Source organism: Biomphalaria glabrata, chromosome 13, assembly GCF_947242115.1.
Source record: "Biomphalaria glabrata chromosome 13, xgBioGlab47.1, whole genome shotgun sequence".
Taxonomy (NCBI): domain Eukaryota; kingdom Metazoa; phylum Mollusca; class Gastropoda; family Planorbidae; genus Biomphalaria; species Biomphalaria glabrata.
Genome location: NC_074723.1, coordinates 10502229 through 10517410, shown reverse-complemented (window position 1 = coordinate 10517410; position 15182 = coordinate 10502229). Strand labels below are relative to the sequence as shown.

General features: G+C 37.9%; 1 protein-coding gene across 5 annotated transcripts; it reads right to left on the bottom strand.

Annotated features, from left to right (window-relative positions):
* Positions 1–2177: 2177 nt before the first annotated feature.
* LOC106073773 (uncharacterized) lies at positions 2178–14179 on the bottom strand. Of its 5 annotated transcripts, none has more exons than XM_056009125.1 (7): positions 14076–14179; positions 12140–12255; positions 10888–10999; positions 10089–10173; positions 8322–8514; positions 6745–6895; positions 2178–4693 (listed from the first exon to the last, which is right to left on the bottom strand). In XM_056009125.1, exons 2-7 carry the CDS (start codon positions 12165–12167, stop codon positions 2338–2340), a joined length of 2925 nt encoding a protein of 974 aa, XP_055865100.1. In that variant the 5' UTR covers positions 12168–12255; positions 14076–14179; the 3' UTR covers positions 2178–2337. The 5 variants fall into 5 exon arrangements, with proteins under 5 accessions (XP_055865100.1, XP_055865101.1, XP_055865102.1 ...); XM_056009126.1 differs by having other exon boundaries at positions 14007–14164; XM_056009127.1 differs by having other exon boundaries at positions 12140–12227; positions 14076–14160.
* Positions 14180–15182: the final 1003 nt, after the last annotated feature.

Genomic DNA, 15182 nt, shown 5'->3' with positions numbered 1-15182 from the left:
TGCGTGACGCAACTATAGTCACAATATACAAGAACAAAGGGGATCGGAGTGATTGCAACAACTATAGGGGTATCTCTCTCCTCAGTATAGTGGGCAAGATCTTTGCTAGAGTGGCACTATCCAGGCTGCAAGTGATAGCTTCTAGAGTCTACCCAGAGTCTCAGTGTGGATTCAGGAGTGGTAGGTCCACTATAGACATGATATCTTCTCTACGACTACTGCAGGAGAAATTTAGAGAGAGAGACAGACCCCTTTACATTGTTTTTGTCGATCTGACTAAAGCTTTTGACATGGTCAGCAGAAGTGGCCTTTTCAAACTCCTGAGGAAAATAGGTTGCCCTCCCAAACTACTGAAGTTAATTGAATGTTTTCACGAGGAAACTAAATGTACTGTCAAATTCAATGGAGCCCAATCAGCACCTTTTGAGGTTTGCAGTGGTGTCAAGCAGGGATGTGTGCTCGCACCTACTCTGTTTGGCATATTCTTCTCCTGTCTACTGCATTATGCGTACAGCGACATAAACGAAGGTGTGTTTCTCCATACAAGATCCTCTGGAAAACTATTTAATGTATCAAGGCTGCGGGCAAAAACCAAGGTTAGGAAGCTACTCGTCAGGGAACTCCTGTATGCTGATGATGCAGCTATTGTGGCTGATTCTGATATTCAGCTACAGTCCATGGTTGACAAACTATCTGCTGCTTGCCAGAAGTTCGGCTTAAACATCAGTCAAAGCAAGACTAAGATACTTGTCCAAAACACAAACACTGCACCTCAAGTAAGCATTAATGGCCAACCACTAGAAATTGTTGATCACTTTTGTTACCTTGGCTCCATCATATCCAACAACACTCTACTGGATAAAGACATAAACAACAGGATAGCCAAGGCAATGGCCACCATGTCACGGTTGCAGAAAAGAGTCTGGGACAACATATTGCTGACTAGCAGTACTAAAGCCCTAGTCTACCGGACCTGTGTGTTGAGCACCTTGCTGTACGGGAGTGAAACATGGTCAACCTACTCATGGCAGGAAAAAAAGCTGAATGTCTTCCACCTCCGATGCCTAAGGCGGATCTTTAAAATAAGGTGGCAAGATAAGATAACAAATGAGGAAGTGCTACATAGAGCAGGATGCCAGGACATCCGCTCTGTTATCAGCAGCAGACGCCTTGGCTGGCTTGGCCACGTTCGTAGAATGCCAGTAGGTCGACTTCCACAGGACATCCTGTATGGCGAGCTAATTGAAGGCAGGAGAGCCGCTGGTCGCCCACTTTTACGTTATACGGATGTATGCAAACGCGACATGAAGCTCTTCAAAATCGACACTGGCAACTGGGAAGAGGTGGCACTGGACAGATCCACATGGAGAGAGAGCATAAAGGAAGGGTCACAGATTGCAGATGTCATACACAACAGAAGCAGAAAGAAGGGTGAAAATGCAGTGGCGCCTGGTGATTTTATATGCCCAACCTGTGATCGCAGCTGTGTATCAAGGATTGGCCTCTTTAGTCACACAAGAAGTTGCAAAGGGAAAAGATCGTCTCACGAGACGTAAAATGCCACAGAGGCCCAGGATGCACAGATATATGAAGTCGAAATAATTGCTACATAGGCTTATAATGCACAGATATATGAAGTCGAAATAATGGCTACATAGGCTTATGATGCACAGATCTATGAAGCCGAAATAATTGCTACATAGGCCCAGGATGCATAAATGCGTAGAAGAATATATACACCATCATTACGATCGTATAACATGAGCAGTTACTTTATGGTTATAAACGAAAATACTTTTACTGTTGGGGGCCGACGCCTTGTGGGTAATTGTAAAAAAGGGTTCGCCGAGAACCTTTGCTTTATGACATTGAGGCTCATAATAGATTTGTTTATATAATCCACTTTCACTTTGTATATCTATTGCTGATTGCTCAAAGACACCTCGTGAAAGTTTACGCAAACTAGTGGTAAGATAACATTTTGAGGGGCGGGCCAAAAAGTTAAAGGAACAAATTTGGAGGGGCTATGATTTTGTTTTGAATATGATAATCCATTAAATTAGTATCGGATATAAAAATGAAACTAGTGTGATGTATGAACAAAGGAGTATGGACCAGAGTGCATGCTTATAGAGTGAAAGTTACATTAAACAAAAGTAATTTAAAAAAAACCGGTGAAGTCCTTTAGTTATTTATATGCTGTCAGTAGATTATTTAATAAATTATGTCAATATGTATAAAAGTCACATTACAAAACATTTTCTAGCAATTTAAGCCAAATAAGGCGTGATTCTAATATGTAACTCTAGTTCCGCGTTGGGGTTTAGTTGTAGACATTTATGTAAAATAGAATGTTTTCTTCTTTTGGGGTTTCTCTTCTTCTTCTTCTTCAGGGACTTCCTTCTTCTTCCTCCGGAACAGTTTGGAATTCTTTATCTTGAGGTAAACCTTCTTTGTGAAATTCTTGCTCTTGTGATATTGTCGCTTCACAAAGCGCTTAAACCTTTGCCAGCGAGTGAGTTTCTTTAGGGCTTCTTCATCCTCTTCATGTTGTGTGGTGATTAATAAAGGTTCTTCTTGTTCTTCTGCAGACGGCTGCTCTAAATCCGAAGGCATGTCAACTAATGTCGAGGTGGGGGGGGGCTCTTCTTCATCAGATGAAACGGATTCCTCTTCTGTTGAAGAAGATTCCTCTTCTGGAGATGTCTCTTCTGCTTCGGATTCACCTTCGGGCTTGGAAACAGGTTCTTGAGGCTGTTCTTCAGGAGGTTTAATCTCCTCTTGTTGCTTTGCCTGCATTTGAAGATCACAAAGGTGCTTAAAGTAGATCTTAAAAGCCCATCTCATGTGCTCGCGCTCTTGGGCTAGTAGCAATGACTTGTACATTCTGGACTCTTTTATCAAACGCTTTGGGATTTTGCCCCTTTTGACACGGTCTCTGACAATCTTCCAGTGTCTCCTGGCGTGACTCGACTTCGCTCTCTTGATCTCTATCTCCTTCCTCGCCTTGATGATTCCCACCGCGTCGTGGCCGATGTCTCTGAGTTTGGCTACGTTGGCGTTGAAGAACTGCGAGATCTCGTTAATCACGTTCGACATCAAGCTCAGGCATATGAAGATGTAGAGGAGAAAGAAGATCATTAACTCTTGGTCGGCGGGAACCACGTCGCCGTAGCCGACAGTCAGGGTTGAGATGAACATGAACCAGAAGCAGTCAAAGAAACTGAGCTGGTCTGACATCACACTCAACGCAATTGACCCGCCGCCAATGTATACGAAGCCCATGACGGTGGTCATTAGAATAGGCACTGTAGATTGTGGAAGATCCGCAGTTTCTATCAAGGCTTTTTTGGACATGTCATCTAAGCCGAACATGGCATAATCGACCATTGCGGGGTCTTCCCAAAGATCGGCGCAATTATTTTTGTCGGTCTCCGCCTGTCTATTTTTAGAAAGACATTTGTCCTGTTTATGTTTTCGAGAAGCAAAAAGACGATCTTTGATAACCTTCATGACGAAAAACCACCTCAAAGGAGATGCGAGCCAGTAACGAGACCACTGACTTCTTAAATACTCTCGGACTGACGGCAATTTTGCTATGTTAGTATTGGAAATGAGATTTTCATTGACGTTTGGAGCATTATTTTCCTCCCTTTGGCTGGTGTGTTTATGCTGCAAGCGATGCACCGTGCATTTGTGGAGAACACTTTGCAGATATGTTTTATTGTTACTATCTAATAATTTACTTTCGTGCGGATTCTCATCTAAGACAATGCCAGGTCCAATCGTCTTAGGGTTGATGCTGTTTTCTTGACCGTCTTTAGATTGCTTTATTACATACGTCCAGTTTTCCGAGCTAACATGTTGTGACGTTTTCGGAATTAGGTCTCTACTAGTTAGCCACTTATGTAGACTTTCATGTTTATTTGAAGTGCGATTTTCGCTAATTAGTTTAGCCTTAGGGCATGCGATACGGAGCATTGAGTCCTTATCAGTACACCGCGGTATAAATGACCCTGGCGGCAGTATCGCTACAGTGTCACGAGGACATGATATCTCGTCTGCCTTCTTCCATAAATGATGGCCTGGTAAAGACACGTGACTGGGCTGGCTAATGTTGAGGACGGGACAACTCACGCAGTTTGTTCGCAACAGGCTGAAAACATTATTTATCCAAATGTCTGTTTTTCTGAAGGCGTAGACCGCTAGGCTAATTAGAACTGGCACATTGCTGCAATGCTTTCTATTTGTCTTGGAGTTTTTCTCCATCTCTGATGAGGTCCTCTGTGGAGAATGTTCAGAGATACGCTTCACTGAATGTTCAGCGATACGCTTCACTGAATGTTCAGCGATACGCTTTACTGAATGTTCAGAGATACGCTTCACTGAATGTTCATCGATACTTTCCATTGAATGTTCAGAACTACTTCTTTTTGAAGTATTCGCGATACTTTTCTCCAGAAAGCTGACACTGTTCACCGGACAAAACTCCCGACAATTGGACTGTAAGTTCGGTTCGATTGGGTCGATCTTTGGCAATTTATTTTTCACAATCTTATTTTCTCGGAGGAGTTGGCCAGATATGCGAACATTTTTCCTGCGGGCTTTCGACCATTTTGATTTCGTCTTTTGGTGGTAAACGTTGTTGCCAGTTGTGTCTTTCTCTTTTTTTTCTAATCGTCTTGTGTTCCATCTGAAACAAAGAGTTTAGTCTGAAACAAAGAGTTTAGTCTGAAACAAAGGGTTTGGTCTGAAACAAAGGGTTTTGTCTGAAACAAAGAGTTTTGTCTGAAACAAAGAGTTTAGTCTGAAACAAAGGGTTTTGTCTGAAACAAAGAGTTTAGTCTGAAACAAAGAGTTTAGTCTGAAACAAAGGGTTTGGTCTGAAACAAAGAGTTTAGTCTGAAACAAAAACGTTTTGTCTGAAACAAAGGGTTTGGTCTGAAACAAAGAGTTTAGTCTGAAACAAAGAGTTTAGTCTGAAACAAAGAGTTTTGTCTGAAACAAAGGGTTTGGTCTGAAACAAAGGGTTTAGTCTGAAACAAAGAGTTTAGTCTGAAACAAAGAGTTTTGTCTGAAACAAAGAGTTTAGTCTGAAACAAAGAGTTTAGTCTGAAACAAAGAGTTTTGTCTGAAACAAAGGGTTTGGTCTGAAACAAAGGGTTTTGATCAGTACAAATTCTACAGACTCAGATTAGACACCTTTACATCCGTCGTTCTTAAATCTGTTTTGGCCATGTCTGCTAAGCCACATTTAATCCCTTCGATATTTGCAGAGGAATTCCATGTCATGGAGAACGCAAAAGACACGGCTCCGTACAATACGGCCTCGCTCTTTCATGGAAGATCTCAAAGCAGATGATACCATTTGAAAAGAGATGCAAACACCAACAGGGATAGATTTCTGTGGAGACAGCTAGCCGTCCAATACGCCGGACTGTGCTGGAGGATCTAAGTCTAAAAAAATGTCTTCCAAATGACGTATCGCCAGTAATCTGGTTTATTTTAAATTTGCTAATTGTTCTCAAAAGCTACGTTAAAGCTTTCACCATCCATAAATAGAATGTCTCTAATCAAAAGTCTGTAAAGTCTACACGTTTCAGTGACTTTGTGTCATCTTTCGACAGCCACTTAGTATAAGTAATAAACTGAAGCCTGTACTTTTTTTTAAAATTTCTTTACGCGTTGTGAACCACGGGATTATGGTCTAGAACAGTGCTTCTCAAATTGTGTTACGCGTACAACTTGTGATACTTCAAGCCATATCTAGTGGTACCCATGTGCGCCCTTATTTTCCACGAATCGATTTCTCGATTTTTCCTATATTTACACTTTTTCATGTAGGCTTATCTAAGGTGGATATGTGAGCAATGTAGAAATGGAAGCACAAGTCATTTTTTATCTTTTTGATTAGCGCCCCGGAGCCTTTTTTTTTTCTTTTAGTGTGAGACAAATGGAAAGTCGGAAGTGTTTACAATATTTTATCCAAATTCCTAAGAGCCATGTATGGAAATCTTCAATAAACAAAATTAGCGTATTCAACTTCTCGTAATCAATATTATGACGCCGTATAAATGACTTTTCAATCATTTTACACTTATACACATACATGTTTGTTCAAAACAGTTCTTTACTAAATAATTTGTTTCTATTTCTTTAAAGTCTTTAAATTATTAGTAAGCCTACATAATCATTATTGACGTTTCATTTTAAAGAAAACTTGAGAAAATTATAGATTCATTGACGTTGTACTTCTTCACCCAGTGGTACTTCAGGGCCGGCCTTAGGCATCGGAAAATTAGGCAGCCGCCTAATGTCTCCGAATGGTAGGGGCTTCGAACAGGACTCAAAAAAATATTTTTGTATAGAAGAACTAGCGAAACTTGTGCCCAAAGTTTTTGTTAGAGTACACCAGCCTGACAAGGTTTGAAATAAATTGCGTAATTTTTTTTTCGCTGTTCATTTTTGTATTTGTCAATTTCATTTGAGGGACACTAAATTCACTTCACCTAGGGCTTCCAATTATCTAAGACCGGCTCTGAGTAGTTGTTCCAAAAATAGTTTGAAAAGCCCTGGTGTTGAAAACACAGGTGGGTAAAGAGCACTCGGTCCAAGCCTGTTCGTTGGATAAAAGCCTTCCAACGACCAATGGGAACATAGCGCCTTCGGCTCCTATACCCTACTGGATTTAATCGAAGGTGTAGCAAACATGATGCAGCTTAACAAACTGGTGAAAGCAGTTACCTTGCAATAATTCTCCAGGTAAATTCGAGCATCTGGAGGATGATCTCACCAATGTCGCCAATAATCAGGGCAGCTATTGGAATGCAGAAACCACTGTACACGATGGCAATGACGCGACCAAGATTACTCTTTGGTGCCAGGTTACCATAACCTAATGGGGAAAAATCAACTCTCGTTCAACGCTCAAAGATTTTTTAAAAAGTATATATATATATATATATATATATATATATATATATATATATATATATATATATATATATATATATATGCCTGTCTAATGTAAACAAAACTATCAATCAATCAGCTTATCTTTCCTTCATAGGATGAGATAATACAGATTCGAAGGATCAGATTATACACATTGATCTTTCTCTCTTTCTTTCCTAACCTATGATATTAAGCATCGTTCTATCTTTCCTTGGTAGTCTAGGATTAAGCCGAATGATCTGTCTGCTAATACGTCATGGAATTAGATAGCTACAAACGGATACATTTTAATCTCTATCCTCGGATGAGAATCTTTTCTCATAACCTAATAGAGTTTGAGTTCTCTCAATTCGTCTACTTTAGAAGTTTTAGATGTTTGATATGCCAGTTCAACTATCAACAAACTTTGCAATATTGGGCAAACACAAGACCAGATTTTAAGATGAAGAAATATAGTTGTTAGCCAATCACTCAGTGTATTTAAGTGTTTGAACACAGTATAGGTCCTGTTCTGAGCCACCCTGCCCAGATATTGGTGTTTTATACATTTCAGAACTAAATCAATTACACAGGTGCCGTTAATTTATTTTTTTACATGTCCTCTACTGCTAACATCTTCTGAAATCTATTTACTATCCACAGTTCATCAACAGCTAACTAGGTTTTTCAACTATCCACTGTTCTTTAACTCTTTCTCTCCGTAATTATTTTTCTTATTCCGATAGTATCATTTGCTTTGCTCATTTGCATTTCACTATCCTGTTATGAGTAAAGCTTCAATAACTGTTTTTGTTTGTTATCATAAAATGTTATATTTGGTATTGAATTATAGAAGAATGCTTGCTCATTTTACACAACACAAATTAAGGTTTATAAATCCAAAAACCAATTTAGTTTAATGAGAGTCAATTCAATGTTGGCATTGTCAATTAGGAGAGAAAGAGTCTTTTTACTTTTCAAGCTCAGTATGTTTTTCTGCTGTTCACGGATTTTTTTTTCTACTATCCACAGCTTATCATTCTTTCTTATGTCAGCAGCTTATCAAGTCTTTCTATTTTCAAAGCTCATTTAGTTTTTTTACTATCAACTCTTCAATGTGAGCAGCTTATCGATTCTCTCTACTACCTAAAGCTAAACAAGTCCTTCTGTTAACCAGTACATATAGAGTAATTAAGCTTATCAAATTCTTCAGCTTAGCAATTAATTCTCCCTAGTTCTACTCTTTTTAGCTAAATACGACAAGCTGGGTATACCACTTTATATAGCTCAGTCTCCATACGTTGTCTTGGTTAGAGAAGCGTGCAAATAAAAAAAAAGGAACAACTTCTTAGCTATCTAAAATGATAATCTTTTTTTCCCTCACTCACCTAGAAGTGTGTAAGTGGTCATGCAAAAGTACACTGACCCCCCGAATGACCACAGAGTCTGAGCCTCTCCATTGACGAGGACAACCCCGTTCTGAATGGCTTTAATAAAGTTGCCTTCGTACTGCAGAATTGTGAGCTCACTCCCTTTGTCCTGTGAGGATCCATCTTTCTTGTTGGTGGCGGAGTCCAACACCTGAATAATTAAGAAGAACTTTTTTTTAGGATGAATATCTCATTTGCAGATGAATGAAATCTGATGGCCGAGCATGATGGCAAGTGGTCAGAAGATTTCAGCAGTACATCAAAACCTTTTTTTTACAATGCCAAAAGTTCAGTAAAAGTAATGTTCCCCTTTCAGACCTTGCGATCTATATGGCAGATGGTGTTAAGGTTATCCGTTGTTTCTTTGGCCAACGGTTAACGGGCAGGATGTCATGTGACCAGCACAACGATCAAGTACATTTACTTTTCCCAACTTAAGTCAGATACCCATTAAAGTTGAGTGGACTCAGGAGCGTCCTAAAAATCCCGAAATTCAAATTCAAAGTCTTCACCGACATTCGAACCCAGGACCCCAGGTTCGGAAATCAAGCTCTTAATCACTCAACCACCGCACCCCATGTAAGTCTGAACAATCAAATAAGTGATGCATTCTTTTCTCAGCTCTTTTTTCAATTTATTTGTGGAGCATATTATGATGGGAACTCTATAAGGATTTACACCCAGTAATGTTTCCAACGGATGGCCTATTTCCAATCTCAGGTTTGCAGATGCTTTAGACTTCGTCCAGAAAATGCAGACCAGTTACAAGATCTTACTTCAAAACTGGATTCTGCAGCTAGAGAACTTATGATATAGATTAGGGCTGAAAAAGCTAAAGAAAAAGCTAAAGAAAAAAGATTAGCTGTTTAAAACAAAGCCAATCTAAGGTAAAGAACTGCTAATTACTGCCATTTATCTGAAAATGGCATGGTTTATTTAGTATTACTTTATTAATTAATTGGTTGATATTTGGATTGATTCGTGTAGTGTCGTCACTGTTTGAAACTTACATTATAGCCGCGGTCGATAAAGGGGAATAATTCAGCTTATACCACCACTTCAGTAAGGTATAGTTTGTTTCCCTTGTTCGAGATACCAAACAAATAATTAATTATCAATAGTTATTAACTAATTGGTTTATTTATTTTTGGATTCATTTTTGCTCTGTTAGCTGGATTGAGTAGTTGTGCGAAATTTCTGCTTGAAGCAGGTATCATTATCTTTGTAATATGTTTACGGGAGTAGGGTATTACTGTAAATCTCCCAACCAGCTTAATGCATTTATTGTTAATGAAAAAGTCTGCTAACTCAATATATATTCAAAAGCATCTTGCTCTCTCTCTTTTTTCTGTTCTATCTCTCATTTTCTCTCTCTCTCTCTCTTTGTCCATTGTTTAATTTCTCCCTGTCTTTGCTTTTCTCTGTCTCCTCCTTTCTATCTGGTTCTTTGCCTTCTTTCTAATTGCAAATCCTAGTAAAATATTTTACAAGTTTCGAAAGTTCTTTCAAAGTTGAAGGTAACCTACTTCCTAGTACAAACCTCCCGCGGAACGACGGGGGATGGCAGAGAGCAGGAATGATCCCGGGACTACCGAACGACAGTCCCTTTAATCGTAAACATAGAATATGATCTACTAACACGACAGAGGTCAGTAGTGTATTCAAACATATACAAATAAAACAAAACAAAAGACTTCATGAGTTTATGAAAGAAAGTGTACGTACTGTTCCACGTTTGGTGAGTATAGCCTCCGCGTTGGTCTTTTCATGGGTAGCTTCAATCTGTTGGAACACGTAGCCACCAATTATACTGTACAAAGATGAAAGGGGAAACTAGACACCAGAATACATACATGTTAGTGATGTGGGAATTACTGAAACAATTTGAATGCAACTACACTTCCTATCTTATGTTATAAATTACAGAGACTCCTTCAAAGAAGAAGATTACGTCCAACGTGTGTCCATATGTCATGTAGGCAAATTAAAAACTCTACCGAGCCATTAGGTTTTCCTGGCTGATTTAGGGAAGAGGTTGCACTTAAAAGAAATCGTCCTAGCATATGGAATAAGAAATGTGCATTTATCTTTGTCACCAACTGTTAATTGTGCTGCTCTAGTAATATAAGCAAATCAAAAATATGTTTCTGATTCAATTTTCTGGTATTGTTGACCGGTGCTATCATTCCACATGAGCTTGTAGTCTAGTAATGATCACTGAAAAATCATAAATTTAACATTATGGCTAATTTATTATTAGTGAAGTACTAAAAGCGCAGGACTTCTACTCCTTCTTCTCAGGTGATATGGAATGGGTTGCCTGAATCAGCCATGAAAACCAACGACTTGGCAGAGTTTAAGTCATTGATTAACATGTATGACTAGATTGGCCTAGGGACACGCGTAGGACATACTCATCTTTTTTTTGTAAAGAAACGTATGTATTTTAAACGATAGATAAGAAAACAATGTCCTCTAAGAGACAATGGAATCCAGACCTCCAGATATGACTCTGCTGTGCTACCTGAATGCCATGAGTACTCCTACTAAGACCATCAAGTGAAGAAATGAGTAATATCTGTTGATTGTCTGGGTGGCCCAGATGACCGTCGTAGTCAAACATTTTGCACATTGTTCTGGTGAAATCGAGTTCAAAACATAATTTTATGTGAACAATAGAAAAGATTTTTTTTTTAAAACCTGAGTAAACCTTAAACTCAAATCAAGATTTATTGTCTCAACTTGTTTTAGAGAGTAGTTTTGACTCTCAAATTAAGCGACGTACGCCAGCTTAAAGGTGCTCTTAATTGAAACACACTGAAGACACACGGTGTAGAATATATTTTCCTTGAGTTTACTGCTTTCAAACTCAATTCAATAAAACAAGAAAAGCAGTAAAAATAATTTAAAACAAAAACAAAATGTTTGCTCTTGTATCAATTAGTCTGGATCAGGCCAGCAATTAAGTTTGTAATAGATCTAGACCAACAGCAATAAATCTGTGCGATAAGAACAATCTTTACCGATAGTTTTTGTTTAGCGCTATTTCATGCATTTAGCTTTCTCAATATCTCCCATCACTTGTCTAGACTAGTTTAAGAGAAAGAAAGGAATAGCTGTCTGAATCGTTTTTTAAACACATAAAAAAGGGGGGAACGACCTGAATTCGAACTCATTACTCAATCCGAAATTGTGACACTCCGCTAGTGAGGTGCGTATGAAAATAGAAGATTATATGTTATCTATTGTTTATTTACTTTTTAAGGGACTAATTTAGCTTTTACCACAACTTCAGTCAAGTACAATTTCTTTCCCTTGCTCGAGATACCAAACAAAATAATAAATTACCAATAGCTAATTAACTAATTCGTTATTTTTTTTAAATTGATTCTTGTATTCTCGGGTAAAAAAAAATAATTGTGCAAAATTTCACCTAGATGGGAGATTTGGTGCCGGTGAAATAACGTGTACAAACTTTTACCAAACAGACAAAGAGACATAGTGAGTTGATATAAGCTTTGTAACAAGTGATCCAGCGATGAACTAACGCACATAAAATAATAATCACTTCTACAAATAAAATAATAACTAGACTGATATGGGTATAGGCCTAATATTATTGTGGAATAAATAAATCTCAGCAATGATGATCTATAAATATTAATCGCAGAATAGTGACCCCTGAACTTTGACACTCAACAATGACCACGTAATGTTTACATTCTCTAAAAAAAATTTCTTTCGGCACATGAAACTCTTGTTCTGACAATATTTACCATAATTCTCTCTCACAGACTCGTCCATTGTGTGGTGTGTGTCTGACGTCTGGATACTAAGCTAAAGTCATTCATCCATGATGTCCATCTAGCCGAAACATTGTCCAGATATTGTCCTGTACCACAAAAAGAAAATAAAAAAACAAGAAAAACCCAGTGTTTTATTAAAACATTTTTGTTGCTATCTAGCGCCCATATTGGAACAAAATTTAGATGATTCGATCAAAACTTAGTGTAGATTTTTTACCATGCCGGATCAATATAAATAGTTATCTTTTTTGTATATCCGTTGTATACTTTATAGGCAGTGTTGACCATCTACGTACTTTAAAAGGTTTGCGACAATTTTTGGGAACCTTTTAAATTAAATTTGTATCTAGATATTTCGTTTGTAGTACAAACTAATTTTATTATTTAATTGACTGCAGAGATCCTTTAATATGGCGTCCATTGTTAAGTTTGTTTATTTTATTTTTATATTTCCTCAAATTTCCTAATATCTTCTCCACATTTTTCCATAGCGCATTCTCTTCTTTGTATGTTATTGTAGTATGTAAGCCGGTTCCTATACATTGAAGTGTAAATAAAGAGGAGATAATCTTCTTTAAAAATATATCGTGAACATTTTCAGAATAGGTTCTACCTTTAGGCAGCTCAAGAGACACAACTCCATTCTAATCTTCAATGAAATATTCGTAATCTACAACCAGACTCGAGCTTGAGACCGCTCACTTGCCATTAGTATGTACCCCTCAGCCATACATACCAAAAAGAGGAAGGAACTTCCACCATAAAATTCACTTTTAAAATGCCCGCTGCTTGCTTCCTGATTAATAATAAACTGCTACTACGTTAGTTAGATGTCGTTTATCTAACTATTATTATTTGTATGGAGGGCGGGGATCTCATAATGAAGAAAGACTTCTTATTCTGACTTTTTGGGATAGTTGGGTTCGGTCATGACATGAATAACTTTCAAAACTTATCCTTCAAGGTACAGAGGAGGGGGCATAACAACACGGTCGTTCAAAGGATGCTGGCTGGACATTGGGAAATAATGGACCGGCCTCTCTATTGGTATAGTGCTAAGAACAGCTGGTGACCGGAAAGAGTGGAGGGCTTGGTAACGCGAACTGTCACAGCACCCCTACAACGAACTGTCACAGCACCCCTACAACGAACTGTCACAGCACCCCTACAACAAACTGTCACAGCACCCCTACAACAAACTGTCACAGCAACTCTACAACGATAGTCAAGGGACAAATGAGATGACACGATGATATCTTCATCTGTGACGTTTCACATGGCTACGCAAACCCAATAGTGACCTGCACATATTTCCACGTCTGATGTCATTAAATCACTCAATAAATCACTCAACTCGAGCTAAATCAGGATTAGCTCATCAACTCAGCTGCTAAGAGATTATAAGTAATGTTCTCTTTAGATCTCTTTTCTGATAAAGTATCTTATTTGTTTTGTTATGTTATGTTATGGGTGGGTCTGGTGTGAATGTACATTTTGTTTTGTTTTTTATAGTTACAATGTTTCGTTTGCTGTAATGCACAAATTGTAAGCCAAATTTCCTTACGGACAATAAAGATTATTATTATTATTATGAATGCATCAGATAAAAAAGTAGATACTTTGAACGACATGTGTGTGTTGCTTGTTATGGTTATCTTAAATATTAAAGACGTTCCTTTAAAAAGAAGTCAATTATGGATTGATTACTTATGGATGATTTTTTTAAATTATTATTCCAAACAATAAATATAAATAATATAGCGAAATTCAGATTGTCATAAGGATTATGAACTAATACAATAATCTTATCTTAATAATATCTTAATAATATATTTACTGTTTATTATAGCCCCATGGTTGAATACACTGGTACCGGTATTAGTTTATGATCGATAAGTCTTCTTACATTATGTTTTTGAGGTGTCCTAAATCTCACGTGTCTGTCAGAGTATTGAAGTCATATGTTGTTGTCTATCCAGTAGCCTATTGAACGCATTGATTAGATCTACTCTAAAACCAGTCCCGTGTATGAAATATTATTTTTTCTATGTTTGGGTTTTTCCCTTTTATAATTAAAATGCTCAAATCCAGTCCCAGAAAAGAAAGCTCTTTAAACATGAGTGCAATATATTTTTTTCTGGGTACTCGCAGGAGGCAATGCTGTGTTTGTTGATCTATGCATTGAAAATGCCGATTACCCTCAAGGCGGAAGTAGATAAGATTTGACTTTATTTTTCACTGCAAGAGCAGACAGTCTAATAAAACACACAGAAAACTAAAGCTTCTTACAAAGGAATTAATAATTTAATTACTAACATAGCATACTATCAATATCTCACATCTGCCTGCAATCCCGTCTGTGGCATCTGCTTCCAAATCTCTGCGCCATTTTTTTTTCTGGGTAGTCCTCTCTTCTTGTTCTTTAGGGGTTCCAAAGCTTGTCTTGTGATGTTGGATGCAGGCTTGCAAAGGTCATCACCAGCGTCTCTGAAGGATATTTTCTTTAATGGGCTGTTTTGTTCTTTGGCAAATATCCTCATTAGTGATCGTTTCTGGCCTGGGGTCATAAGAATTTTCCTACGGCAGGTATTGATGTTTTCTTAGTGATGACAGAGGTTATCCAGGTCTCTGTTCCACAAAGTTCCTGTAACATAATATCTTTTTAGTGGTAACAGTGGTTATTCAAGTCTCTGGTCCACAAAGTTCCTGTAACATAATATCTTTTTAGTGGTGACAGTGGTTATTCAGGTCTCTGTTCCACAAAGTTCCTGTAACATAATATCTTTTTAGTGGTGACAGTGGTTATGCAGGTCTCTGTTCCACAAAGTTCCTGTAACATAATATCTTTTTAGTGGTGACAGTGGTTATTCAGGTCTCTGTTCCACAAAGTTCCTATAACATAATATCTTTTTAGTGGTGACAGTGGTTATGCAGGTCTCTGGTCCACAAAGTTCCTGTAACATAATATCTTTTTAGTGGTGACAGTGGTTATTCAGGTCTCTGTTCCACAAAG

What these genes read in the sequence shown, in the direction of transcription:
- LOC106073773 (XM_056009125.1), bottom strand. Translation starts at nt 12,167, where the DNA reads ATGGACGAGTCTGTGAGAGAGAATTATG. An exon ending in GTCTGTGAGAGAGAATTATG is followed by an intron (nt 11,000 to 12,139) that starts GTAAATATTGTC and finishes CGATTTCACCAG; the next exon opens with AACAATGTGCAAAATGTTTG. An exon ending in GACCACTTACACACTTCTAG is followed by an intron (nt 6,896 to 8,321) that starts GTGAGTGAGGGA and finishes TTTCCCCATTAG; the next exon opens with GTTATGGTAACCTGGCACCA.